This window comes from Balaenoptera acutorostrata, chromosome 20, assembly GCF_949987535.1.
Source record: "Balaenoptera acutorostrata chromosome 20, mBalAcu1.1, whole genome shotgun sequence".
Taxonomy (NCBI): domain Eukaryota; kingdom Metazoa; phylum Chordata; class Mammalia; order Artiodactyla; family Balaenopteridae; genus Balaenoptera; species Balaenoptera acutorostrata.
The window spans coordinates 53,125,750-53,153,455 of record NC_080083.1 but is presented as its reverse complement, the minus strand read 5'-3'; the positions used below and the strand labels follow the sequence as shown (position 1 = coordinate 53,153,455).

General features: G+C 47.5%; 1 protein-coding gene and 1 long non-coding RNA gene across 2 annotated transcripts; one reads left to right on the top strand and one right to left on the bottom strand.

The window, feature by feature from the left end:
- Window positions 1–1,060: 1,060 nt before the first annotated feature.
- Window positions 1,061–13,495, bottom strand: EIF4A3 (eukaryotic translation initiation factor 4A3). The gene is made up of 12 exons (XM_057536122.1): window positions 13,254–13,495; window positions 11,156–11,228; window positions 10,468–10,534; window positions 9,732–9,794; window positions 8,757–8,889; window positions 8,477–8,557; window positions 5,932–6,073; window positions 5,331–5,469; window positions 3,872–3,987; window positions 1,700–1,807; window positions 1,472–1,599; window positions 1,061–1,286 (listed from the first exon to the last, which is right to left on the bottom strand). The coding sequence occupies exons 1-12, from the start codon at window positions 13,420–13,422 to the stop codon at window positions 1,270–1,272; spliced, it is 1,236 nt and encodes a 411-aa protein (XP_057392105.1). The 5' UTR covers window positions 13,423–13,495; the 3' UTR covers window positions 1,061–1,269.
- A 222-nt stretch (window positions 13,496–13,717) lies between these two features.
- On the top strand, window positions 13,718–17,150 carry LOC130705947 (uncharacterized). The gene is made up of 2 exons (XR_009006344.1): window positions 13,718–13,773; window positions 16,814–17,150. It is a non-coding gene; the product is annotated as an uncharacterized LOC130705947 (long non-coding RNA).
- The last annotated feature ends 10,556 nt before the right edge of the window (window positions 17,151–27,706 follow it).

Genomic DNA, 27,706 nt, shown 5'->3' with positions numbered 1-27,706 from the left:
GTTAGCCTATTTTCAAGGTTCATCCATATTGCAACGTGTCAGCACTTCATTCTTTCCTATTGTCAAATAATATTCATGTGTACTTACCATATCTTTCAGTCGATGGGTACTTGGGTTATTTCCACTTTTCGGCTATCATGAATAATGCTGTGAACATTTCTGTCTAACCTGACACACCAGCCCCTTGTTTCAACACTTAGCCACCATGGGTTACAGCTGAACCCACCTGACCTGTGACGCTAGTGGCCCCAAGCACCTGCCCAAGAACCTCTACCCATGTGCGTCAGTGCCAATGTCCCATCGCTTCCCTCCCCGAGCCCCCAGTGATGCGCACTCCTTTCCTGGTGCTGGAGGACACTGGTGAGCTCACCTGTGCAGTCTGCACTCCAGACTACTGCCTACGCAGAAGGACGCCCTCAAAGGGAAGTATTCTAATTGCTCCTACTGCCCAAGAGCCAGGCTGCTTTCCAAAGTCTGTACCTACTGACGCCACCATCACGCCCCCCACACCTTCACCAACACTCAAGAGTTAATGGTTATGAAAACATAATACTTCTGAATCACCCCCAAGGATGCACATTTCTGTGGATGTTTGCATTTCTTTGTTACCTTACTTGACATCCATCTCAATTAGGTTAAGTTTCTCAGGTGTCTTACCTTCTGGCTTGTTTCCTGCTTGCCCCTCCCTGAATCACCGACGGTGCCCTGTGCACAACCCCTCCTCAGCCGTGACTTGTGGGCTCATTAGTCCTCTGGACTGGCTGGTGAATCCTTCCTCCCGGTTATCTGCCCAGGGCGCCATCCTGCCCCTCTGCATCTGGGCACACAGACCCAGGCCAACCCAGAGAAAAGTATTTATGGTCTCAACTCCCCCACCTGCCGTCCATAAGAAATGGGATTGGGTACCAATCTGGGTAAGTGTGGAGAGGCCAGGCAGCTTACCACTTCCACTTCACCATCTTAAAGATCAAAAAAGAGTGAAATGACTGCCCAAGATCATACAGACAGCAGGTTACTAGAAAAGCTGGGGGCAAACAAAAATTAGAAATACAAATTAGAGTTTATGGGAAAAGTTTTAAATGTTTAATGAAAAAGACTTAAAGCAATGCATTATTTACATGTGGGTAAGAAAAGGTGGCAGAATCTCCAAAGTTTGTCGTGGGGGGGCTTTGAGAAGGGAGTTCACATAAAACCCATTAAATAGAAACTGCCCCTAAATATTTCCAAATTGATACAAAATAGGTGAACAGGCTCCAGCAAGCAGATTGTTCAAATCAGATCAGCAACTGAAAGAGAAGATAAACAAGAAGGAATAATACAAACAAAGTGAAAATTTGTAAATTTAACTAAAGGCTCACAAAAGACTTCTCGAAAACAAAAGAAAAAAAAGCGGGAAAAACCTCAAGTGCCCCAAACCAGGAACCAGGAAGCTCTCTCTAAAACAATCACAAATACGGATTTACTGTCTTACCGTTCATGGGCATCTCGTCAATCTGAGTGGAGTAGTACTGCTCAATGTCTCTGAGGATTCGGATATCATCATTCTTCACAAAATTAATGGCCACACCCTTTCGGCCATATCGACCTGATCGCCCAATTCTTCAACAATAAAGCAAAATCACTTCAGTAAACATAGCAAAAAAGGTTTCAGTAAATCCATCAACAAGAGTGAAACCAAAGAAAAGCTTGTGCTGCCTACCTGTGTATGTACAGCTCTCTGTTGTTGGGCAGGTCGTAATTAATGATGAGGGACACCTGGGGCACGTCCAGCCCCCGGGCCCAGACGTCTGTAGAAATGAGCACTCGGCTGCACAAAGAAAAAGGGTCAGACCCGCTACGAACACATCAGGGGCCCTCACACTGGCCCCTCTGCAGGCTGAAGCACAAGGGACAGCACCAGAAAGCCCTGTTCAGAAGGCGCGTTTGGTATATTTCATTACTTAGGTCATGTGTGCTGATAAAAAAAAAAAAAAAAATTGGCTATCCTTTACACTACTACATTTAATTTGTTTAGAACCAGTCCCATACCAATAATTGGGAAGGACATTTTACTTTTGTCTAGCAAAAACTCAAGTACAGCGGCCTCACTGATTTTGGTGCAGTGTTTACAGTATCTTCAAATTAGAAATGCAACTCACACCTCTCTGTCCTTCACACAGGACAGAATCTGACACACCACAGACCCACACTATCCAATGCTGAGGCCACCAACCCACCAAGCACCGGAGTGGCTGGTCTGAAATGAGATTGTCTTACAGTGTAAAATTCACACTGGATTTGAATACTTAGTACAAAAAAAATGCAAAAAACCTCATTAATATTTTTAATGTTGATTACATGTTGAAGTGATATGATATACTGGGTTAAATGGCATATGTTTACTTGAATTATATTTCTATTGGACGTCGCTGGTCTAGAAGCATTCAAAGTCTGAAGGGACAGCAGAACAGGAGAAAATAATCCTGCCAGATAATCACATATAACTGGAGCCCTAGAGGAAGAAGAACGGATGGAGCCAAAGCACCAACAGAGGGGTAAGGCCAAGAGTCACAGAAGTGCCAAACGGAAGGAATAAGACTGAATCACACATGGACCCATCAGCGTGAAACCACAGAAACAAAACACAAACAAAACAGACCTAAGGGGCTTCCCTGGTGGCGCAGTGGTTGAGAATCTGCCTGCCAATGCAGGGGACATGGGTTCGAGCCCTGGTCTGGGAAGATCCCACATGCCGCGGAGCGGCTGGGCCCGTGAGCCACAATTACTGAGCCTGCGCGTCTGGAGCCTGTGCTCCGCAACAGGAGAGGCCGCGATAGTGAGAGGCCCGCGCACCGCGATGAAGAGTGGCCCCCCGCTTGCCGCAACTAGAGAAAGCCCTCGCACAGAAACGAAGACCCAACACAGCCATAAATAAATTAATTAATTAATTAATTAAAAAAAAAAAAAAAAAAAAAAAACAGACCTAAGAAGCAGCCTGCAGAGAAGACACTCTTTTACATAAGCAGCAGCAGGTGACATCCCCACAGGACCAACACAACCAGGAAACACCAAATACAGAGGGCCGACTGCATAGGCCACTTCATATAAGGGATTAGAATGTCTGCAGAGTTTGGTGTCCACAGGACTTCTGGGACCGATCCCGCTTGCACTGCCTCCTTCAACACGTCAGAAGGAGGTGTTTCAAGATGAAGCAGACATTTCCAAAGAAACTAAAACAGACATTTTGTTACCAGCAATTCAGGACAAAAGCCCTAGTAGAGAAGGGCAGACACTTCCACAGCAAAAGCTAAATCCTCCAGAAATCTAGTAATTCTGAACTTGTACACTCAGGTCTCTGGACACATAACGCAAGAATGGACAGAACCCCCAAGAGGAAAACCAGCACTCTCAACACTGATGAAACAAGACTTAAGGGCAAAAGGGTAAGGATGCAGGTTTGAGAAATACAGCTAGCAACTGAAATCCAACACCACACAGCACCCATCTTGTCCAAGCACAGAGAACGTTTGTAAAACGACCCCGTGCTGGGCCACAAAGCAAGTCTGAATACACACTGAGGGAATGAAATCACACAAAGTGGGTTCTCTGGCCACAGTGGGATTAAGCTAAAACCAATACAAAAAGATAAATAGAAAATCTCCATTTATTTGGAAACAGAAAAATACGCTTCTAAATAAGGCAACCGACCTACATAGTTAAGGCTAGTTCTCATCTCAGCCTAACCTATCACACCAGCAGTGGCTGCCCTGCTCACCAGCAGTTGGTGACCTGCCCGAGCTCAGCTGTGGGGGGGAAAACTCGGGTAACACCCCGTAAATGCTGGCCCACAGCACCAGCACCAGGACCACAGCAGAGAGCTCAGCCAACCCACCTGGCGCCCGACCGGAACTCCTTCATGATGGACTCGCGCTCCTTCTGGGGCATGTCCCCGTGCATGGATGACACGGTGAAGTTGGCTTCCCTCATCTTCTCCGTCAGCCAGTCAACCTACAGATGGAATCAATAGATGCTGCCATAAGCTCACAAACCAGAGACTGTATACAGGATTTCACGTCAATTCCCTGCAGAACCAATTCGAATATTCATAAACAAGTGCTCTTAAAACTCAGGCTAGGGGGGCTTCCCTGGTGGCGCAGTGGTTGAGAGTCTGCCTGCTAATGCGGGAGACACGGGTTCGAGCCCTGGTCTGGGAAGATCCCACATGCCGCGGAGCGGCTGGGCCCGTGAGCCACAGCTGCTGAGCCTGCGCGTCTGGAGCCTGTGCCCCGCAACGGGAGGGGCCGCGATAGTGAGAGGCCCGCGCACCGCGATGAAGAGCGGTCCCCGCACCGCGATGAAGAGTGGCCCCCGCTTGCCGCAACTAGAGAAAGCCCTCGCACGAACCGAAGACCCAGCACAGCCAAAAATAAATAAATAAATAAATAAATAAATAAATAAAATTTAAAAAAAAAAAAAAAACTCAGGCTAGGGACTTCCCTAGTGGCGCAGTGGTTAAGAACCTGCCTGCCAATGCGGGGGACATGGGTTCAAGCCCTGGTCTGGGAAGATACCACATGTCACGGAGCAACTAATAAGCCCGTGCGCCACAACTACGGAGCCTGCACTCTAGAGCCTGCGAGCCACAACTCCTGAGCCTGTGTGCTGCAACTACCGAAGTCCGTGCGCTTAGAGCCCTTGCTCTGTAACAAGAGAAGCCACCACAATGAGAAGCCTGCGCACCACAACGAAGAGTAGCCCCCGCTCGCCACAACTAGAGAAAGTCCACGCACAACAACGAAGACCCAGCACAGCCCAAAAAAAAAAAAATATATATATATATATATAAACAAAACTCAGGCTAATCCTCACTGGCTGTGTAGAAAATTTAATTTTGCCCAGCAAATATTGGGGCAAAAATTCTCTTAAAAGACAATATGTCACTGTTCTCATTTGAAATTTAAGTTTGAATCTTTTTTGGAATGTGGTCCAAATCTTCTTCCTATTCCAAGGAGAGCTGCCAGGGTTCTCAGCTCTGCCGGCACATCAGCATCACCTGGGAGCTCAAAGAACACATGTCCGGGCCCCACCTGAACCAATGACCCGGAGCCTTCAGTCAAGGGACCAGATCAACACCCTGCACACGTTCCCTGGATACACCCGCTTGTCCACTCATCGTCCAGGGTGACTTTGAGCTAAGGGGCAGAGCCCAGTGGCTGCCCGAGGAGACCATGTACCCAAAGCCTAAAGCATGTAATTCTGGTCCTCAACAGAAAATACCTGACCTAAGTTCTATGAAAACCGATCTTTGGTTTTCGCCACAAGGACATTAAAGAGCCAGGATGGCCACGCACCTTCCTCTTGGTGTTACAGAAGATAACAGCCTGAGTGATGGTCAGCGTGTCATAGAGGTCACACAGCGTGTCGAACTTCCACTCTTCTCTCTCCACAGCCACAAAAAACTGCTTGATGCCTTCTAGAGTCAGTTCATCACTGGAGGACAAACACAATCCTGTCAACTCATCCTTCCAACCAAAACTTGAGGACGTGCGCAGGCCAGGCGCTGTTCCAGGCACAGGCCCGACCCCCAGCAGCCCAGGAGCCTGGGCATTAAACTCCCGCCCCTCCCGCCAGCCACATCCTCCTAGGAGTCGCCACTTCCACCGCAGGGGCCCAAGCCCCGGATCAGTATGAACCTTTAACCACACCTTGTATATGGTTCTAAACAAAATGTTTGGCTGTTCAATAGTATACACATTTTACTGCCAATGGTAAATAATTCCATTGATAAGTAAATACTATCAGCAAATTTTTAAATTTGGAATTACTGGATCAAAGGAGACTATATAAAAGCTGGCTTTTCAAAAGAGAAAATTAAAAAGAACTTTCATGTTTTAAAACCCAAATACAACTATGCTGTGTTTTAGTCCCACCTGAGAAGTAGGGCATCCTCACCGTTTCACCAAAATGCGGATAGGGTCGGTCATGAACTTGTTGGTCATCTCCAGGATCTCATGGGGCAGTGTGGCGCTGATGAGCACCACCTGAGTGGCCGGGGGCAAGTACCTGTACACATCGTAGATCTGTTCTTTGAAACCTGGGATGAGGAATGAGACACACGGGGAATTTTTAAGGCTGCACACTTTGAAACAGAAGTTGCACATCAACTGTTCACATTTAACTGGATGCAGCACTGTGACTGTAAGGTGCAAGATTTCACAAGGAATCTTCTTACAGAGCTGGACCAAATTCTTGCATCCCCTCTCCTCTCCCTGGTGTACTCTAGGGATCAGAGCCCCACCCAAGAGTCCTGGATGCCAACAGGTAAAAGCAACAGAAACCTGAGCCCTGAGCCCACAGCCTCAGACCCCTGCAGGTAGCTTCACATCTCAGTTCCAGCTGCTGCTGCCCTGTGAGGGTATGCATCCACTGTGGCCAGATCTGCCACATTTTAAATAAACCCAGAGATCTAGATTTTCACCAAAAAAATCTCCACTTAAAAAAAAATCTCCCACAGATACTGACCCATGTTGTACACCTGAAAATGTTACGTGTCAATTATACCTTAATTTAAAAACCTCCCAATTAAATAATTCAACTAGTTTACATTATTTCATATGGTACAGGCTGAATAAAACCCGCTGGCAAGGGCTTCCCTGGTGGCGCAGTGGTTGAGAATCTGCCTGCCAATGCAGGGGACACGGGTTCGAGCCCTGGTCTGGGAAGATCCCACATGCCACGGAGCAACTGGGCCCGTGAGCCACAATTACTGAGCCTGCGCATCTGGAGCCTGTGCTCCGCGACAAGAGAGGCCGCGATGGTGAGAGGCCCACGCACCGCGATGAAGAGTGGTCCCCACTTGCCACAACTAGAGAAAGCCCTCGCACAGAAACGAAGACTCAACACAGTCATAAATAAATAAATAAAAGAACATGAATTTCTTTAAAAAAAAAAAAAAAAATCTCCCACAGATACTGACCCATGTTGTACACCTGAAAATGTTACATGTCAATTATACCTTAATTTAAAAACCTCCCAATTAAATAATTCAACTAGTTTACATTATTTCATATGGTACAGGCTGAATAAAACCCGCTGGCAAGGGCTTCCCTGGTGGCGCAGTGGTTGAGAATCTGCCTGCTCATGCAGGGGACACGGGTTCGAGCCCTGGTCTGGGAAGATCCCACATGCCGCAGAGCAACTAGGCCCGTGAGCTACAACTACTGAGCCTGCGCGTCTGGAGCCTGTGCTCCGCAACAAGAGAGGCCGCGATAGTGAGAGGCCCGTGCACCGCGATGAAGAGTGGCCCCCGCTTGCCACAACTAGAGAAAGCCCTCGCATAGAAAACGAAGACCCAACACAGCCAAAAATAAATAAATTAATTAAAAAAAAAAAAAACCCGCTGGCAAGCAGGACCTGGCCCCTGGGTCACCACACCACCACACCTGCAGGACGGGTTAGGAGGCCGGTGTGTGAGAAGGGGACAGGTGGCTGCGAGGTTCTGACTGCAGAGATCAGGGGGCCAGAAGCTACACTGCCGACACATTCCCAGCTGACATAGATGCCACTGGTTCTGGAGACCTCACTTTGTAGTAACTGTACCTTTAACTTAGCTGAAGAGCAGGGCCTCCAGGTAAGGGGCCCAAGACAGAGGTGGGTGGAGGGCTGCTCCAAGGGGTGGCATCAGCCTCTAGGTTCCTGAGAGAACTGCTCAAGAACCAGGGAACAGGAAAACGCTTGGGAAGAACCCCATGAGTTACTGGTGACTCCTAAGAAGCAAAATATTCCCTTCACACCAGGCGACCCCAATGTCTAAGGGGACGACCCACCCGACCCCCTGGTATGGAAGTAAGACTGGAGAGGGGGTGTGCAGGGAGGGGAGGCGTGAAGACACCGTGAGGTACTGCCCGCAGCTGTTACTGAACCAAGGTGACAGCTGTCATTATGCATTTCCTAGTTGCTGTGCTAAGAGCACAACTGCTATGACTTACGGGTCCTCACACGTTTTGGTAGAAATACATGAAATACAACCCAATTCTAGAAATTTATCTTGAAAAATAACCGATAAAAGAGTAAAAACAACCTGGACAACCAATAAAAAACAACTAGTGAAATAAATTATGGAACATCCAAACCACAAAATACCCTACTGCCATGAAACAAGATTTATTCAGCTGTCTGTTCCACCCCTTCACCACCACCAAGCATCTCTGCACCACATCCCAGCTCCACGCCTCAGCCATCTGTGCTCACCCACCACACAACGAGCAGTAGCCCATCAGTTTGGCTGAAATGCTGTTGTTCTGGTTGTCATCAGTCTTACAAACCACTACCATAAAAAAACCAGAGTTTTATGTTCCTAAGTGCACCCAGGGCATAACTGTTTTCCACAAAGAATATACTACTTACACTGAGTTCATTAGCTCCACATTTCAATTTTACGCTGTGAAAATTTAAGAATTTTACATCAACAGAAAATGAATTCTTTTGTTACTCATACCTTTATTCAACATTTCATCAGCCTCATCCAAAACCAACATCTTGATAGCACGTGTCCTCAAACTTCTGCGACGAATCATATCTATAAAATCAGATTTCGAAATAAGTAGACCTCAGGCTATAAGTAAAGAGCCAGCCATTTCAACCAGTTTTCACAGCATTTCAGGGACCTTCCCTCCACTTCTTACAAGTTACTCAAATGCAAAAATCCACCATGTAGCATATCAAATTGAAAATGGTCCTCTATTGTTTAAGCACTTTTTATAGACAAAAGCAATTACCAAAGACACGCCCAGGTGTGCCAGCGACAACATGCTGTCCATAATCCAGTTTCCTGATGTCCTCCCCCACGTTGGTGCCCCCAATGCAGGCATGGCACTGGACATTCATGTAGTCACCCAAAGCAAGCAGGCCCTGAATTAAAACACAGATTCATGTTCAAGGTCCGCCCCAAGACCGCTATGAAGTCTGAAACATCTGAGTTCCCCCAAAATGAAGATTGTTTCTGTTCTAGTTTAAGATGACCACCTGGTATTGTTTATGCCATTATTTCTATCATAAAACTACAGAGAGCCCAAGTCTCCTCCTTCCACTCTTTTCTGCGCCAGAATGAAGTCAGTTTTACTGTTTTCTCATTATAAAAACAGTATGTATTAACTACAGAAAAATAAGAAAATATATAAAATTAGTAATCCTATCCACCCACAAATGCTATTAACATCTTAATAGATACACTTCCAAAATGTTTATACTATGAAAACAAAATAGTTACAATTATTTTTTACAATTATTTTTAATTTTTTTGAAAGAAAAGTACAATCCTAAGATTGCAAAAAACTATTGGAATCACACAAGCTACACTAAAAATGACTTCATACAAACCAGCAACTCATATATGTGATTTATCACAAAATGTTAGGAATCAGGGAAAAAAAACCTGACAGAACAGAAAAACTGGATTAGATTAAGTCAATCAGTTGGCTTGAACAGCGTGGGGGTTAGGGAGGGAGGTTAGGTATGCCGGCCTACCTACCGACTGCATACACCCCTCAACCCCAGCCTAGTCAGATATCCACACAGACTTTACAATCAGCCCTCCCTAACCTTGGATCCAACCAACTTCACATCATGTAGTGTTGTAGTACATATTCATTTTTTTAAAACCTGCAAATAAATGGATCCATGCAGTTCAAACCTGTGTTGTTTAGGGTCAACTGTACCTGCAAATACGACAGTGCCATCTTTAACTGTCTTACCTTCTGGATCTGTACAGCTAACTCTCTCGTTGGAGCCAAGATCAAAGCTTGGGTTTCACGAACCTGGTAAAGTAATTTGTCAGAAAATAGAGAATCTCAGTATCTTCAAGGTAGACTGCACTAATTCAGACTCAGATCTATTTTGAATATTATCTCAGGTTAACCACACATCTGATTTCAGGTAAGCGAACCTGAATGTTACTAAATTGCATATCCAGTGATAATGGGTATACTGGTCAGGATTCTTGTTTACAGACAAGAATTTCCACTAGTTAAAAAAATCTCCCAGTTTACAGACACAGAAAACAAACTTATGGTTACCAAAGAGGAAAGGGTGGAGGGAGGCATAAATTAGGAGTCTGCGATTAAAATATACACACTACTGTGTAAAAAGAGAGATAACCAAAAAGGACCTACTGTATAGCACAGGGAAATATATATATATACACACACACACACACACACATATATATCTGAATCACTTTGCTATACACCTGAAACACAGCATTGTAAATCAGCTAAATTTCGATAAAAAAGTTTAAAAAGACTATCAGTTTAAATAAAAAGGAATTTATGACAGAATATTAGCTCAGATATTAGTGTGCACTTAAGATTCTCTTTAAAAATGTGTTTAATCAGTACAACTAGATATATTTAAGAACTGTACTTCTTGAACACTGTAGTTACAGAAGATAAAGGAAGTATTTCCTAGGATTAAAGAGAAGTTTAAGATTACCTGAATATCCAAACACTGGAGAACAGAAATACTGAAGGTGGCTGTTTTGCCTGTACCAGACTGAGATCTAGTAAAGAAAACAAAGATAAATGGGATTCAGAGTGATGGGCTACATGCCACTGCTCCCATTCATGTAACCCCCGCCCCAGCAGTGCTCTGAGGAGATGAGCTGCAGAAGCACTGGGCAGCTTCTTCCAAGTCGATTCCCCCCCACCCCGACCAATATCTTAACTGCAAGGTGGTGGGACTCAGGCATAACGTCACAACTTTTAAATCACTGGTGATAAGAACAGTAAATGTGGCCTTTGCATCAGGGGGTGACAGAGCTGCAGAATCTACAGAATGGGTGTTATAGGCGGCAAAAAAAAGATTCCCCTTTATATAATTCTTTTCTACGATTTCAGACTTTTTTTTTTTTTGTAAATGAGTGTTTAAAAATTAGGCAAATAGGGAATAATGCTATTAAAAGAGTATTATATACAATTCCATATGCCAAATAATAGGCTAAGTAAAGCTGGCTTAAAAAAAAAAGCAAGCTTTCTAGAGTGGAGGATGCAAAACTAAAAACAAACAGCCCATAGCTAAAGTCAAGGCAAGAGTTGGTAACAGCATCTGAATGAAGAAGCACTGAACTACACACTGCTGTGCTAACTAGCACCTGACTCCCCCTCTGCATGAGCAGACTTACTGTGCAATGACATCTCTCCCTTTAATTATCTGCTTAATAGCTCGCTGCTGGATTGCTGATGGTTTTTCAAAACCTGTAAATTAAAACAGAAAAAATGAGCTCTAACCACTAGGACAGCATACTTGCAACCATACACTGGAGCTCCTTGTGCCGAGGATGTTATCTTTTTAAAATCCCCCACCCCCTCCTAACCCAATGCCCAACATACTAAGCTCTCAAGAAACAGCTGCTGAATGAAGTAGGCTGAAGTGGATTTTTATACTAACATACCATCTTATTTATACAGACACAATCTCTAAGGAACACTGTTGCAAAATATAGACACCCCAGTTAGGTTAAAAAAATGTTGGTGGTTACTCCTGGAGAATGGAGTGAGGGAGGCTCATATTTTACTCCAATTACTTGTGTATTGTTTGACTATATTACAATAACCTGCACTAATGGGGTTTTTTTGGTATTACTTTTTAAGTTAAAAAAAGGAATATAAACCCATCAGTGCTGTAGTCACCACTCCCCACCAGCAGTAAGTCTGCAGGTTGTTATCACCTACAACCCCATTTCATCTACTCCTCCTGCCTTGATGCAGCTACATGAACTACAACACCACCCCGCTACTGTCCAAGTAAACAAACAAAACTTTACGTACAAATAATGTACTTTAATTAATTTTTGGTAGTCTTTTAAAATCTAGTACAATTTCCCATCTAACACAAAAGCAAATATAACAGATGATTTAAACCCCTCAGGATGACTCAGCAAGTAGATGGGAAACTAAAAACAGTGTTTTAGGGCAGGGACATCCCGGGTGCCAAGAGGCAGGCAGGGCTGTCGGCCACACTACGAGGGCCAGCTGTAACGGTTCTTCACCTCCCATTCCCTCCGCACCTTCTCTGTGCTAGACTGTCATGACGTCAAGGACTGTTGGATAAAAAAGATGTCCGTCCCAGTCCCAGGCACTAAGCACAGATGCTGATCACGCCCGTCTACATCCTCAGCCCGACCTCTTCCCAACTGCCTCCTTGACATCTCCTCCTAGATGGTTTACAAGTCCCTCAAGCTCTCCTCATTCAAGAAGCGCTCCCTCAAGTGCTCCCCGCCTGAGGAGAGGGCATCATCACCTGCCCAGTTACTCACACATCCAGGACTTTCGTCTCCTGCTCACATTCAACCCATCAGCAAACCCTGTTAGTACTCCATCTCCACCACAATACCATCATCACTCCCCTGGACTGGAGCAAAAGCCTCCTAACATCTCCCTGCTTCCTCTCCTGCCTCACCTCCCCCCATATCCAGACACCCAGGACCACCTCTGTGACTGTAAATCTGATTCCATCATTTCCCTGCTTAAAACCCTCCAATGGCCTCCCACTGCACTTAGAAATAAAATTCAAACTCTATCACCTCGCACCACGCTTTTCAAGATCTGCGCCCCCCCCCACCCAAAACTCGCCCCTAGGCTCCCAGGACAGGGAGATTCTTTCTGTTCCTGGAATGCATAAGGCTCCCAGCTGCAGGGCCCTGGCACCAGCTGCCCAGTTCTACCATAATCTTCTCATAACGGGTTCCTTAGTCCAGATCTCAGCTCAAATGCCAGCCCCTCCTGGGAGCCCCCTTACCTATGTGCTCTACTAGTTTAACTCTCGCCTCCCACCAATCACTCTTGATTCCGTTATCCCGCTTTACTTTCTTCGTAGCCATTACCATTGACTATATAATCCTTCTCCCAAACATAACAAGCTCCCTAAGGCCTGCCTGGTTCACTACTAAGCCGCCAGTGCCTAGAGCCGCGCACGTTCCTAGCACCTGGCAGGTGCAAGGCAATCATCCGCTGAATGAGTGATTCCGAGGTGCAAGGAGGACCCTGCAGACCTCGCTGGACCCTGCAGCCCTCGCGGGACCCAGCACCCGAACCGGCCGACACAGATGGGGGTGGGGACACGTGCTGGGGGCGGGGGTCGCCCTTCAGGGCCCCCGGGCTCGGCCTCAGCCCCGACCCCCAGCCCCGGGGCGGCCGCACTCCCAGTCTCGGGAACCACCCCCGGCCGGGCCCCCCACACCTCCCCGCGGGCGCCCCAGCCCGCGGCCCGAGCTCACCGACCGTAGGCGTAGATGCCGCGCAGCAGGTCCTCCCGCAGGCCCATGGTGTCGAACGTGGGGGTCACGTCCACCTCCTCACTGGTCTCGAATTCCACTTTGGTCATGTCTTCCTCTTTGAGCAGCCGCTTCCGCGCCGACCCCGCGGTCGCCATTGTGGCCGTAGCCGCCATAATCCCGAGCAGGCTGAGACACAAGCCCGCGCCTCAGAGGAAAGCGGAAGCAGGGCCCCGCGCCGCCGCTGCCCGGAACTGACGACATAGCACGCGCGTGCGTGCGTGCGTGCGTGCGTACGAGCGTGCGTCTGGGCCAAGCCTCGGAAGGGGCGGGGAGCTCCTGGTCACGTGAAAGGGGAAAGGGCGCCTGCTGCAGGGAAAGGGGCGGTGCTGCGGCTCTTGCGCGGGAGGGGCTCCCGTGGGATCTCGCGGAACCGGACTCCGCCCACCCCTACAAACGGTGCGGAGGCGGCAGGGCGGAGGGATTCGTGCTGGGTGTGGTACTCCCGGCCTGGCTCTCCGGCTGAGGTAGTCCTTTCCAGTTAACGGATCTTCCGCGCGGGCCGGTAGACTTGGCGCCCCTGCAGACAGGCTGCGGACCGCGCCATGGCGAGCCTGCTCCGGGCGGGGTCTCTAGGCGGCCCTGCTTCGAGTGGGAACCTGGGCGCGGGTCCCCACCTGTGCCCATTCCTTCGTGTGTACGCATGTTCCAACGTTGTCGCCGGCCGGGGACGCCGGCAAACGCATTACTACTCGTTATCACTGCCGCCCGATGGAAATCCTCACTGCACATCGTCTGCTTTTGGAAAGTCTGGAATCTTTAACTGCCTGCTTGTCAGCTCTCACTTTAACACCCTCAGGCCGGTTTTTAACCCCCTAATGGAAAAGCCCCTACCCGGGGTCGAGTGTGTTGGGAGAGTAAGGGTCTTGCGACGGCCTCCGGCACCAGGACCCCCAGAACTGGCCGCGTGACCTTGGGCCGCGCCTTGCTGGACGGTGCGTCTGTCTGTTCATTAAGGCCCTGGATTCCGCGTGTCTGGTGGAGGTGCTGATAAATCCCGCCCTGCAGAAAAGATGACCCTGGAGGTGATGGCTTTCGGTTGCCCTGCAGAATATTTCCAGTTATGCCATGTTACCCTAAACTTCTTTAAGTGCCTCTAAAAATCTGGCTTCTGAACCACCGTCACCACCTGACGTGCTTTCATCTGTGTTGTGTGAAAATAGCGTTTTTAACTTTGTGAAACTTACACTTGCCCAAGTGCAAGCTCTGTCCTTTCTCATTGTTTGCTTGTCTCGCATCACTGGGCACATCTTTAATCTCTTAACAGTCTCTTTCCAGGACTGCTTGAACGCTCTCCTGTTGTGAAGGTTAATTTAGTGAAAACTTTTAGCAGTAATCATTTTATCCACTAAACCAGGCACACTTAGAATGCAGAGGTTTGCAGTATGTTGGCAGCAAACAAGGAAATGAGGGGTCTTACTTGCCCTGAAGCTCTTGCCCTGACTTTGGAATATGTCCAGACCTTACAAGATAATTGACCTGATAAACATGCCTGATAAGGATGCCAGTATCAGTCAAATATTTATAAATTTGAATTTCTTTCTTAGACTTTAAAGTAAATAAAATGCAAATATAAGTTCTTATGTCTTCTCACTCCACAAAGAGTTATCCAGTACCCTCTCTGAAGTTGCCCACGCTGTTTTGCAAGCTGTGCCCTAGGGCTGTGTTGTAAAATGCACACAGGTTTCACACTTAGTATAAGAAAAGAATGTGAAAGACCTCATTAATAATTTTTATACTGATTATGTGTTGAAATGTCCATATTTTAGATACACTGAGTTAAAATATGTTATTTAAATTAATTTCACCCATTTCTTTTTACTTTTTAAAATATGGCTACTAGAAACATTTTAATTATATGTGGTATTCCTATTGGATGGTGCTGCTCTAGGTACTTAACAGCATGTGAAATAACCTTGCCAAGGGTATGGGGAAAGAGTAAACTGAAGATCGCTGACTTTATGAATCTGATATCAATGGGGAGGGGATGAAATTATTGCACTCTTCTACTAAGTTTGAAGAGGATGATTGCCTCTTTTGTACTTATTGAGAGATTTTTGATCTTATTGATGATCCCCCTGGACTTGTCTCTTGCCTTCACACATTTATGATATTTTATGCCATTTGCCTGGCAATGTCCCTTTTGCTCAATGTCTGAATACACATCTTAAAGCCCTCTTCCTTTTGTTTGGCGCCAATAACTTTTTAACTTTTTAGGCCAGAGTCCATGAAGATGACAAGAGTCGGGTGGGCGTGGGCGTGCAGTGTCAGGGAACAAAGGTCTCGAGCGAAACAGTGGCAGCCAAGCAGACTTGACCTTAGTACTCCTTGAGGTTCCTCTAATCAAAGGGGCTGACCCCTCCCCCAAGATAACGACAGAAGGGGCAGGTCCACCGGGAGGCCTCTTTGGGATGATAAGGAGTGTACCTTCACTCTTCCAGGAACTAGGAGCTGGCAGTGGGCACAATAGGTCATAGAGAGCCATGTTTTTATTACACAGGAAAGAGGGCTCTGGGTAATTGCAACCAGGATAAGAGCTCCTCTCAGGAGAAGAGGTTTTTCTCTTTTTTTCTCAGACTCGGTGCCAATTTTCACAAGGCCTTTACGATGCTCACCGAAGGTCTCAGTGTCACTAAGATCCAAGATCCGAAATGCACTTTGCTTTTTTTTTTTTTTTTTTTTTCCTTTTTTTTGGCCTCACCAGGCGGCATGCAGGATCTTAGTTCCCCGACCAGGTATCGAAGCCAGGGCCCCCCCACTCCCCGCAGTGAATGGATGCGCGGAGTCCTAACCACTGGACCACCAGGGAATTCCCTGAAACGCGCTTTGCTTTATCAACAGCAGGTGAGAATAACCTAGGCAGTCGTGTGTTGGAACATGCCTGGCTCTTTGCCCTATTTGTTAAAATACTTGCTCTGCGTAGCTATGTTATGCTGGACCTAAGCCTCCACAGTTGACCCTTGAGCAACATGGGGGTTGGGGGCGCCAACTCCCTGCATACTCGAAAATCCAAGTATAACCTTTGACTCCCTGAAAACTTAACTACTAATAGCCTACTGTTGACCGGAAGCCTTACCCATAACGTACAGTCGATTAACACATGTTGTATTTATATGTATCATACACTGTATTCTTACAATAAAGTAAGCTAGAGAAAAGAAAATGTCTGTGAAGAAAATCATAAGGAAGAGAAAATACATTTACGATACTGTACTGTAATGATCGATACTCCAAGTTTACATTGTCTGTTTGAAACAGAGCAGGACACAGTGGTCCTTCCCCTCTGTCCTCCACCTGCCTTTTGTCTGTGGTAAAACTTTAGCTAAAGAATAAGTTAAATCAGAGAAGTGGGAAAATGCAGAAACAAAAGAAAATTGTCCAAGACTAAATAATAATAGTTTAGTCACTAAGCAAAGTCAAGGACCTTTAGTTCCTCCTCAAGGGCTGTAGATAGTATTCTGAGCCGTGTCCTGTGAGCTGTCTTATAGATACTGAAACCCCCACCAGGTGGAAGAAGTTAACTACATGATGACCAGACTGTAGCCATGACAGAAGCTGCCACAATCCTGAGAATTGGCCTCAAGGAAGTGGGAACAAACCAACCATGGAACTGAAGATTAACTGTACTTAAAACTATCAAGATGATGCTGGTCAGACCACCAATGACCAATTTCAAGATGATTGTCAGAGCTGACTGTGCTGCTTCTACACGTAGCCCCCTCCCTCTGCCTATAAAAACTCTTGCCCCCTGATTGTCAGGTGGGGGGAGTTGGCCTTTGGATAGGTGTCCGCCTCCCCCCAACCCCATTCTCAGCATCCAAAATAAAGCAAACTTTCCTTTTCACCAACCTTGCCTCTTTATTGGCCATTGAGTGGCGAGCAGCCGGACCCCACTTTCAGTTACATGTTTACAAGATGAATCATCCGTCTCTCAGTACCTACATCAATATTGTCTTATATGATATAAAACACTGTAGATGTTATCCGCACAGTTCAAACTCCTGTTGTTCAAGTGTCAACTGTGACTAGGTTCATCAGTACCACTTTTTAAAATTCCATATATATACATTGGCATACAGTATTTGTTTTTATCTTTCTGACTTACTTCACTCTGTATGACAGATCCTAGGTCTATCCACCTCACCACAAATAGCTCAATTTCATTCCTTTTTAGGGCAGGAATAAAGATACAGACGTAGAGAACAGACTTGAGGGCACGGTGGTGGGGAAAGGGGAAGCTGGGATGAAGTGAGAGAGTAACACTGACATATATACACTACCAAATGTAAAACGGATGGCTAGTGGGAAGCTGCTGCATAGCACAAGGAGATCAACTCGATGCTGTGTGACGATCTAGAGGGGTGGGATAGGGAGGGAGGGAGGGAGGCTCAACAGGGAGGGGATATGGGGATATATGTATACATATGGCTGATTCACTTTGTTGTACAGCAGAAACTAACACAACACTGTAAAGCATTTATACTCCAATAAAGATGTGAAAGAAAAAGCTATCTCCTAGAAACTTCTGATCAGAAAAAAAAAAAAAATAGTCAATTGTACTTACAAAGCAAGAACTGACAGCCCACATCGGCTGTCAGTACATAATTCCACTGCTTAAATGTCCAGATTAATGTTTAATTTTTATCAGAAACCTCCATTGCAACTTCAACTAAGGAGTGCAGGCATATATCTTGTCTTAATCATTTTACTGCTGGGAAAACTAACGCCCAGCCTGTTAAGTTAAAAGTAACTTCCAGCGCAGCAAGGGGTAGAAGCTGCCCCACTGAGTCCCCGAAAAAGTGTGTTTATATGGCTTACCATGCCTGCATCCTTTGTCCCAGGGCTCTGGGGCACCCAGGTGGACCTGCCTATTACGTCTGGGTACAGCCCTGTGTCTCCTGCACCTCACTTCCCATGCCTTCCAAATCTGTGGGAGGGAGGTTATCTCTCTTGATTAGACTAATCTCAAGGAGGGCAGGCCCATGTCTATTTTGTTACCCAGCGCTGCCCTAGTACAGCGTGGTGTGCCTGGATGTCCAACGCAAGAGGGGAGGAGGAGCACAGGAACTCTCCCAGCTCACGCCAGAGTGGTGGGCAAGACAGGAGAAGCTCAGCGGGCTGCACCTGAGGAGCTGACCTGCCTCTTCCCTGAACCCTTACTGGACTCAGGGTGTACACAATCAAGTCAGCTCGTCTTGTCTGGGATGGGTGGAAGTTTGGGTGTAGTGCTGCTGGGCTGGGCTGGGTTTCCATGAATCATCACCACAGGAGTTGATGTCCTGGATCCTAGGGGCTGTCCCCAAAGAGCGACTTCCTGCCAGAAACCTCACCTATCACCTGGTATTAAATGACAAACCCTGTTCCTTCGTAGGCACAGCCACCTCTAACCCACCCAGCCAGGCAGGGCACCTTACTAAACATCACCAGATCCCACCCAGCTGGACCCGGGACTCCACACTGCTGGCATCTGACATTTTGGCCACAGATGTGCCTGGAGCATCTTCCTGGTGCAGGCGCTGTTCCAGGGGCTGTACTGGGCAGCAAACAGGACAGACAGTGCTGTCCTCATGGAGCTTGTGTTCCAGAGGAGGGCAATAAAATAATTGTAGGCTTTGTAATTTCTGTGATTCAGATAAAATGAGGCAAAGTGGCAGACTTAATGGGTTGCAGATTTACCAGGTGACTGGAGGAAGGTTCCACGTGAATTGTGAGAAGAGGTGGCCGCGGTAACACCCCAGGTTCCAGGAAGAAGGCACAGGGAGTGTGGAGACCCCCAGGTGGACCGGGGATTGACACAATCAAGGGACAGAAAGCCAGCACGGTTGCAGCATCGAGAGTGTGGGCAAGAGGGGGAGTGGGAGAAGGGGTGAACAGGGCCAGATCATAAAAGGTCTTATAGACTGTGAAATAGAGTTTAAATGCATCATGGTTGCCGTAGGATCCACTTCAGGGTTGTCTTTCTTTGTGGGGAAAGGATTCATTCTGATAAACAGTTTGGGAAGATGACCTGGCTTATCACTTTTCACCCTTTTGGCTAAGATCAAGTGGAGAAAGATGACCTGGCTGCAGCAAGAGGTTGAACGATTGACGTGAAGGGGCCAGAGAGGGGCTGGGAGACCCGTTGGAGAGGTGGTGGTGGCTGCTGGAGCTGATGCAGTGGAGATGGTGAGAGGAGGGCTCAGGAGACATTCTGGACAGGGCTGACACATGGGATAGAGGGGGCTGTTAGGGTTTAAAGGATGAAAATTGACTCCTGGGTTTCAGGTGTGAGCATCTGGGTGGTACCATCGTGAGATGGGGAAGCCATGGGCAGCAGTGTTGTGTGGTTTGAGGGCAAAACCAACAGATCCAACAAACACATGTGCCCATGTGTTCATAGCCACAGGACTCACAACAGCCAAAAGGCAGGAACAACCCAGTGTCCACCGACAGATGAATGGATAAACACAACGTGGTCCACCCACACAATGGGACGTTATTCAGCCATTATGCTACATGAAAGAAGCCAGACCTCCAAGGTCACATATGTATGATTCCATTGATGTGAAATGTCCAAAATAGGCAAGTCCATAGAGACAGAAAGCAGCTTAGTGGTTACCAGGGAAGGGGGGGAGGGGCTGCTTGATGGGCACAGGTTTTCTTTTTGGAGTGACAAAAATATTTTGGAACTAGATAGAGGAGATGGTTTCACAGCATTGTGAATGTACTAAATGCCACTGAATTGTTCACTTTAAAATGGTTAATTTCATGTTATGTGAATTTCACCTCAATTAACAAACATTTTTTAATAATAGATCTGTGCTTGAGCCCAGGATTTCATAGCACGCTATGCCGATCAAGTGTCTGCACTAAGTTCAGCATCAATATGGTGACCTCCCAGGAGCGGGGGACCACCAGGTTGTCTAAGGAGGGGTGAACTGGCCCAGGTCAGAAACGGAGCAGGTCAAAACTCCCATGCTGATGAGTAGTGGGATTGCTCCTGTGAATAACCATTGCACTCCAGCCTGGGCAACTTAGCAAGACCCTGTCTCTTAAAAAAAAAGGAAAAAAAAAGGATCTGATTTCCATGGGTTAAATTTGAGATGCCTAGGTATCCAAGGGGAGTTGTCAGGTAGGCAGTTGCGTGTTCAAATGTGAGAAGCAGCAGGGAATGACCGGTCTCACCTGTTCCTGTGGAAATTGCTGCTTCCCGACTTCCCCTGGCCCAGTCCCCGCTTTGGTGCAGGCCAGGGTGGGTGTGGGTGTGGGGGGTCTGTGCTCCCATGCAGAGGCCAGCGAGCCACACCTCAGCCTGGAACCCTGTCCCCGGTTGCTCTCTGCTGCGAGTCTGAACTTTATTCCTACAGGGCCTTCCCTGTAGCACCTGCATCAGCAAGTGGTGTTAACATCTTGATTCCAAGGCAAACCCAGAACCCCCCACCAACTCCCTACATTTTATGGATAAGGTAGCACCCAGAGGCCCTCCACAGAGTGCCCAGGGCATTCACAATGACCGTCTATCGCTCACTCCTTGATCCTTTATTGATTGCTGCTGGGGGCTGTGCTCACCAGGTGGTGCTATCCTGGTGCCCCCTGGGGCTTGGGAGTTTCTCCAGGACATACTCTTCCCATTGAGCCAGGTTACCAAAATGCTGTTTGATTGACCCTAGAATTGTGTACACAGCTATAGTCCCGTGTCATACAGAATAACTGTCAGTCGGGGTCCTCCTGAAGACCCAGTGGTGACTAAGAAACAGTTTTTGCCCTCAGAAATCTCACGGACCTTGGGGGGCTGGGGCTTTCTCAACTCTGGTCCTATAACGCTCGGAATTTCTGTTCTTAACAGAGGCTTAGTGAGGCTCTGGCCCCCTCTTTTACCTGCAAGGACAGCATTTTGAGTTTTTCATAACTATCTAGAACTTTCTATGCACCAGGCACAGAGAGAAGTGCTTTCCCACCAGGAAGCAGGTGCCACTATTAGCCCCACTGGAGAAGTAAGAAAGCTGAGGCTTAGGGGTTTAAATAACCTGCCCCAGAGGGTAGCTGATGTGCAGCAGGGCTGGGGCTCTGGTCCAAGAACTTGTTTTCTTATCTGAGCTCGGACCTGTGTTCTTACCTACTCTGCCCCGAGCGGCCGCAGCCCCATCCCTCTCACTCACCAGGAGGAAGAGACTTGGGTTCTGGTTGCTGTTCCTCCATCAGTTAGCTGTGTGACCTTGGGAACCTGCCTTTGTCAGGAGGATAATCCTTAACGTCCTTCCTACTCATGTAGGCCATGGAACTGTGATTGTCCCTTCTTTCTTGAGTAGTATATGCATCGGTGGGAACCAGACACCCAACCAATGCTTATTGATTCACCCAACTAGTATGCATGGAGCATCACTCTTCTCAGGTGGGGGACACAGCAGAAAACAAGAAAGGCAAGAATTCTTGTCCTCTGGAAGTTTCAGGCTTGTCATGGGGAGGCAGGCAAGAGACAGATAAATAATTAGAATATATAATATGTCGGGGAGCAGTGTGTCCAATAGAGAAAAATGAAATAGGGAAAGAGGGATGGGGAGCCGTGTGGGAAGTCTACGATTTTATTTATTTATTTTTTTAAATGAGACCTTTTATTTATTTATTTATTTAATTTATTTTGGGTGTGTTGGGTCTTCATTGCTGTGCATGGGCTTTCTCTAGTTGCGGTGAGCGGGGGCTACTCTTCGTTGTGGTGTGTGCGCTTCTCACTGCGGTGGCTTGTCTTGTTGCGGAGCACGGGCTCTAGGCATGCGGGCTTCAGTAGTTGTGGCTCGCAGGCTCTAGAGTGCAGGCTCAGTAGTTGTGGCGCATGGGCTTAGTTGCTCCACGGCATGTGGGATCTTCCCGGACCAGGGCTCGAACCCTTGTCCCCTGCATTGGCAGGCGGATTCTTAACCACTGCACCACCAGGGAAGCCCAGTCCTATGATTTTAAATAGAACGGCTGGAAAGGCCTCTCTAGGAAGGTGGCCCTTGAGTGGAGTCCTGAAGGAGATGGAGGAAAGAGCATTGCAGGCAGAGGCAAGTACAAAGGCCCTGGGACTGGCATGTGCCTGGAGCAGTCAAAGACTAGCAAGGAGGCCCCATATGTGGAGCAGGTAAATGCAAATGTGGTCAGCAAGTACCAGGAAATCAGAGTCTCACCTGTGAGGTATGGTTAGTCCTCGAGGATTTGTAGAGCAAAGGAAATGACATGACCTGACTCATCCTTTAGCAGGGAGGCCCTGTCTGCTGTGTTGAGAACCTGCCTCGGGGGGCATGGAGAAAGCAGCTAGGAGGTCATTGCAGAGGTCTGGGTAGGCGCTGATCAGATCCCAGCAGTGCAAAGGGCGAGAGTGATCACATTCTGGATATATCTTAACATAGAAGAACCAAGACTTTCATTCAAATCTAAATAGTAATTATCAAATGTTGATTTTAGATGGATCTATTGGAACTATTTAGATACTTCCCAGAATTGCTCATGAGAACCAAAGAAGAGGTCCAGAATTTATCCTAAACTTCCTAGGACTTTTCTGAAGGATCTATGGGCTGACTGCTCACATAGAAGAGAAGATTCTATCCACTCCAAGATTTTCCATCATCTTCTCAATCACCGTCTTCTGTGGGTTGACCAGATACACGGACAGTTCTCGGAAGGTTCCTGTGGTTCTCACAAAGGCAAAACAAACCCTTCACACCCATCCTCCCTGCTGTGGGAATGTGTTGGCGTTTCACTTATGCATGGAGGCTCGAGTGAGGCGCAGCTCCTGTGGGCAGGGCCCAGACGGACACGCCTGTCAAACCTGCTTGTCTGAGGCTGCTCAGCCAAGACTGTGGCTGGTCAGCCATCGCTTCTCAAGGACAAGGAAGGCAAGTACACGGAGTCTGTCCCCAGGAGAGCAGGTCGTCATACCCAGGGAGGGTGGATAGGCCAAGAATGGGGTCCAAGAGCTGTCTACAGGGGAATGAGAGGGGCCGGCTTCCTCCTTATAAGGCGTGGAGGGGGTGCCTGGTTTGGGTACGAGAGGAGAAAGCAGCTTGTCCCGTTTTGCTTGGTTAAATTACTTGAACATTCTCTGGCTGCTAAGTACCACCTTAAGACAGCGTGGGCCATGCTGGGTGAAAGGAATGCTCTCTTTAGTACTCTTATCTCTGCATCGTTGCCCAGGACAAAAGAAAAGGAAGGAAGGTTTCTAAGTTCAGGTATAAAGTGAGTAAGACCAGCTGCCTCCTATCTGCGGTAAGGGCATAGCTGGACATTTACAATGGCACTTCGGTGCCAGATTTTAGCTGAGGGGTGCAAGGGAGCACCCCTTTTGTGCTTGGTGAACTTCTGCCTCACTCACCATATTTGTGGGTCGTCAATTCCCTTAAGCTTCCTCTAACTCATTCCCCCAATTCTGGAGTACTGTGCATGCCTCTGTGTGTGTGTGTGTGTGTGTGTGCGTTTATCCTTCTCCCCTACTTCACAGGCAATGGAAGATCTGCACCTTGGGGTTTGAGAAGAATGCTGACATGGGAAAGGGTCAAATAGGAGGACCCACATCTTAGAGGCTCAGGGGTCTTATAATCTAAGACTCCCTCTAGAATTGCTGTAGGGTGAAAAGAGGATTTTATAGAGTTTAAAATATCCTTAGGGATCTCTGGGCTAAATTTTCTTTACTGTTAGGACTCACCCCTATTTACATTGGGGCTGAGTTGCAAAGAAACTCCCACATTTTAAATTCCCATTTGGGAACCTGTCTTAAGCTGCTTCACTGCATGAAGCAGGGACTAGCATGGCTTCTACTCAGCTACGCCCACTTATACTCAAACCCTGGTGTGGCTGACAGGTCCCAGGAGCCAGGGGTAGTTGGTTGAGGTTTAGAGAGTCCTAGAGAGACCTGTCTTCAGCTGTCCTGGTAAGGCAGCTTGTCTCTTGAGCCGGCCCTGATTTTCTGAGTTCACTTTGATGGGAGTGGGAGTCTGTGAGCAGTCAGGTGTTCCTTGGGAGTCCTGTGATGCTACGGTAGGCGGGGTCAGGGGTGGCAGTCGGACTAGAAGACGCTCCCAGGGCAGGCTGTCACCCCCTGTGACCCAGCCCAGGGAAGGCTTTCCAGCCAGTCCTGGTCGTCAGGGCATCCACGGAGACCTGGGCATCTGGAGCTCCCAGAGTTTGAGCTGCAGGCTGGAGATGTGCTCCCCGACCCAGACCCTTGGCAGCCATATCATATAATACCAGACAGCATGCCAGGGTGTAATCTACTAAAAATAAAAGTTAATATTTCGTGAGCCCAAGTTTTTGGGTCACTGTCTCCTTTGAGCCAACTAATCCAGGGCCATTGACCCCAGTCAAAGGAAGGTATTTAAATTCACCATTCAGGGCCAGTGTATTTATTTCCCATCTGTTTTTGAATCTTCAGGCTCAGGCTTGATGCATATTAAGGTGGATATTTTATGAGAGATTTGTGGGGAACACAGGGTTTTATAAATGTGCTCCCCTCTCCTTTATTAAGTGGAAGGTTAAGAAATCCCGTCCTGGGGGTAAGAAGCAGTTCCCTTCCCCACTGATGCAGGACTGGGCCAATCAAGTCTTCTTCCCCCACGCCCCTGCCTTTTCCAGAATTTCCCCTCTTCAGCCAGCACCTGTCAACCTGGTCCGCTCCCACCATCTCTGTGCCTGGCACACATGAGGGTTGGCTCTTCCTTGCAGGACTGAGGGAAAAGCAAGAGAGGGGACGCCTCTACTGGTCTCTGATAGTTGGTCACCCAAACCATGTCACTTGTGAGAGAGAAAGGGGGGCACGGTGAATAATCATGCTAGGACAGGAAGTATCCCAGGCGCTCCAAGACTGATGGGTACCTTATCTGTGATGACTTCCCTCTCCGTTTGATCAACTGAGTTAATTTGATTGTTTTCTGAAACAATGAGTTTATGGTTGTTATTGAACCCATGCTTGCTCATTCTAAAAAGTTTAATTAATAGAAAAAAAGAAAGCAACAGATTTCCTAAAATTCTACCACCACGAATAACGAGTATTAGCATCAGGGAACAGCATTCCAGAATCTACCTGCTCTCTTTCTCTGTTTCTCTGTTTCTATATCTTTGTGTTTCTCTCTCTCTCTGTCTCTCTCCCACACATTCGAGTGCACACACAAACACACATACACACACACTGAACAATAGACAGATGGACAGATTAGACGGATGGATGGATAAGTATATGGATTGAGGGACTGCTAGAGAGATAGATACACTAACATCATTCAGTAAAAATGAGATCCACATGTTTTCAAAGTAAAATTTTAGCTTTACTTAATTTAAAATTAAATTATGATGAAATAGTTGAATGCAGTATAAGTGTTTCTCAACTCCAAGAACCATTACTTCCCTACAAGTTCCCACTAAGGTTAAGAGATTATGATAACCACGACAAGGTAGAGGCTTTACATAAAATCGACATGCCTCCGTTGAGACCTGGTTTTGTCACTGGCAGCCCCGAGCCCCTTGACACCACTCCACCCATTGCGGGGCTCATCTGATATTATGACATTTCTCAACGTTTGGGGGAAAAACTTGTTTATCTTTCCATTGTTCCTATTTTGTGGCTGCTGCGGCTTTTTTTTTTTTTTTTTTTTTTTTTTTTACATTTTTTGGCTCATTTTGCGAGGCACTGGTCAAGAGAGACTCTGAGTCTGCTTCATTCAGCACCTTTCCCATTTGGACTGGTTCTATGTGTAGAATCTGACCCAGAACCTTTGAGATGGATGTGGCAGGAGTGGCTGCACTCACGACGTTGCCATCTGAGAAGGCGCAAGGGGAACCCTTAGATGCCTCAGCACACGTGGCAACGCATTCCTGGGGGGTCATGGGATCAGCTGAGGGGAACAGGATGCTGGGATAAGCGAGTGTAGGGATGGAACAGAGGAGGCCAGGAGGGAATGCAAAGCTGCCCAAGGGCAAAAGCACTCAGCTCCACTCAGGGCCTCCTGGGCAGGGGATGGATCTTGGCTGGGGGCGCTGGGCCATCAGGTGCCGGCAGGCCCCGCCTCCTTGGCCATGCACTGGGGCTGGGCACCTGAGATCTTATTGCTGCCCCACCGGTTTCCAGAAGGACAGGCAGGGCCTGAGAAAGCAAAGACCATGGCCTTCACCAGGCAGGGCCGGACGGGGCTTGGAAGGGCTACTCTTGGAGTTGATCCTCTGTCCTGGGTCCTTGGGTGGTTGGCTAGTTAAAATCCTCTGCTATGAAGGTTGACCAGTTAGAATCCTGTCCTGGCCCCCAAGCCACCAGCCTGGCAGCCATGGAGAAAGTGGGTCCCATTTGGCCCTCCACCTCTTGACAAGCCCACTCGCACCTAGGTGCCAGGAGTGAATGTTTATTCCCCCAGAGGTATTTAAAAGAGAACCTCACAGAAGGGCAATGATCATCACAAAAGAATCACTTGGTCAAGACAGAGATTTAGGCATAAATTACTTAGTGGGGGCCTGGAGACCACTTGATCATGCAAAGCAGGGCCAGCTTCATAGGTGTAACCTGTCCCCAGGGCCCCGCACTTGGTTTAATGCTCTGCTGTCACTGTCTAGAAATTCTGGCTACTTTTTAAACAAGGGGCCCATATTTTCACTTTGTACTGGGCTCTGTGGATTGTATAGCTGGTCCTAATGCAAGGTAGAAGGTCATCCTGATTTGGAGGGCCACACCCCAGTGATGCAAACTTCTACTGGGTAGAGATCCCAGGAGCTTGAGAGCCTTCCATTCAAGTGTGTGGTTGACAGCTTGGATGTGGCTGGGCACTCCAGGACTTGGGCAAGTTTCCAAATCCCCTTTGCCCTTATGTATTAGTTTCCCAGGGCTGACATAATACATTACCACAACAGAAATTTATTTGCCCTCAGTTCTGAAAGCTAGAAATCCAAAATCCAGGTGCCAGCAGGTCCAGTCTCCCTCTGAAGGTGTAGGGGAGAATCTGTTCCCTGCCTTTCTCTGAGCCTTGGGTGTTGCTGGCTATCCTTGGCGTCCCTTGGCTTCTATGAGCATCGCTCCGATCTCTGACTCAGTTGTCACATGGCTTCTCCCTGTGTGTCTGTCTCTGGGCCTCTTCTCTTCTTATAAGGTCACTAGTCATATGGGATTCAAGGCCCCACCCTAATGACCTTATCTTGATCACATCTGCAATGATCCTATTTCCAAATAAAGTCACATTCACAGGTACTGGGGGTGAGGACTTCAGCATATCTTTTAAGGGGACACAATTCAGCCTATAAAGCCCTGATTCATGAGCATCCATTGACTGTTCCCTGAAGAAACCAGGAATGAACCGCCTAAGGACAGAACTCCTGTCCTCAGCTTGCTCCCCATCCTCCCTCAGCCAGTAAGACCCCTGGGCCCTTTCCCACCCACACCCCTCCTGGCAGATCCATCTCTCTGAGTACAAG

Coding starts and splice junctions, on each gene's coding strand:
- EIF4A3 (XM_057536122.1), bottom strand. CDS start 13,422: ATGGCGGCTACGGCCACAATGGCGACCGCGGGGTCGGCGCGGAAGCGG. Junction 8,558..8,756: donor CACACCTGGGCGTGTCTTTG/GTAATTGCTTTT, acceptor CTGATTTTATAG/ATATGATTCGTCGCAGAAGT. Junction 5,470..5,931: donor ATCCGCATTTTGGTGAAACG/GTGAGGATGCCC, acceptor TTTGTCCTCCAG/TGATGAACTGACTCTAGAAG.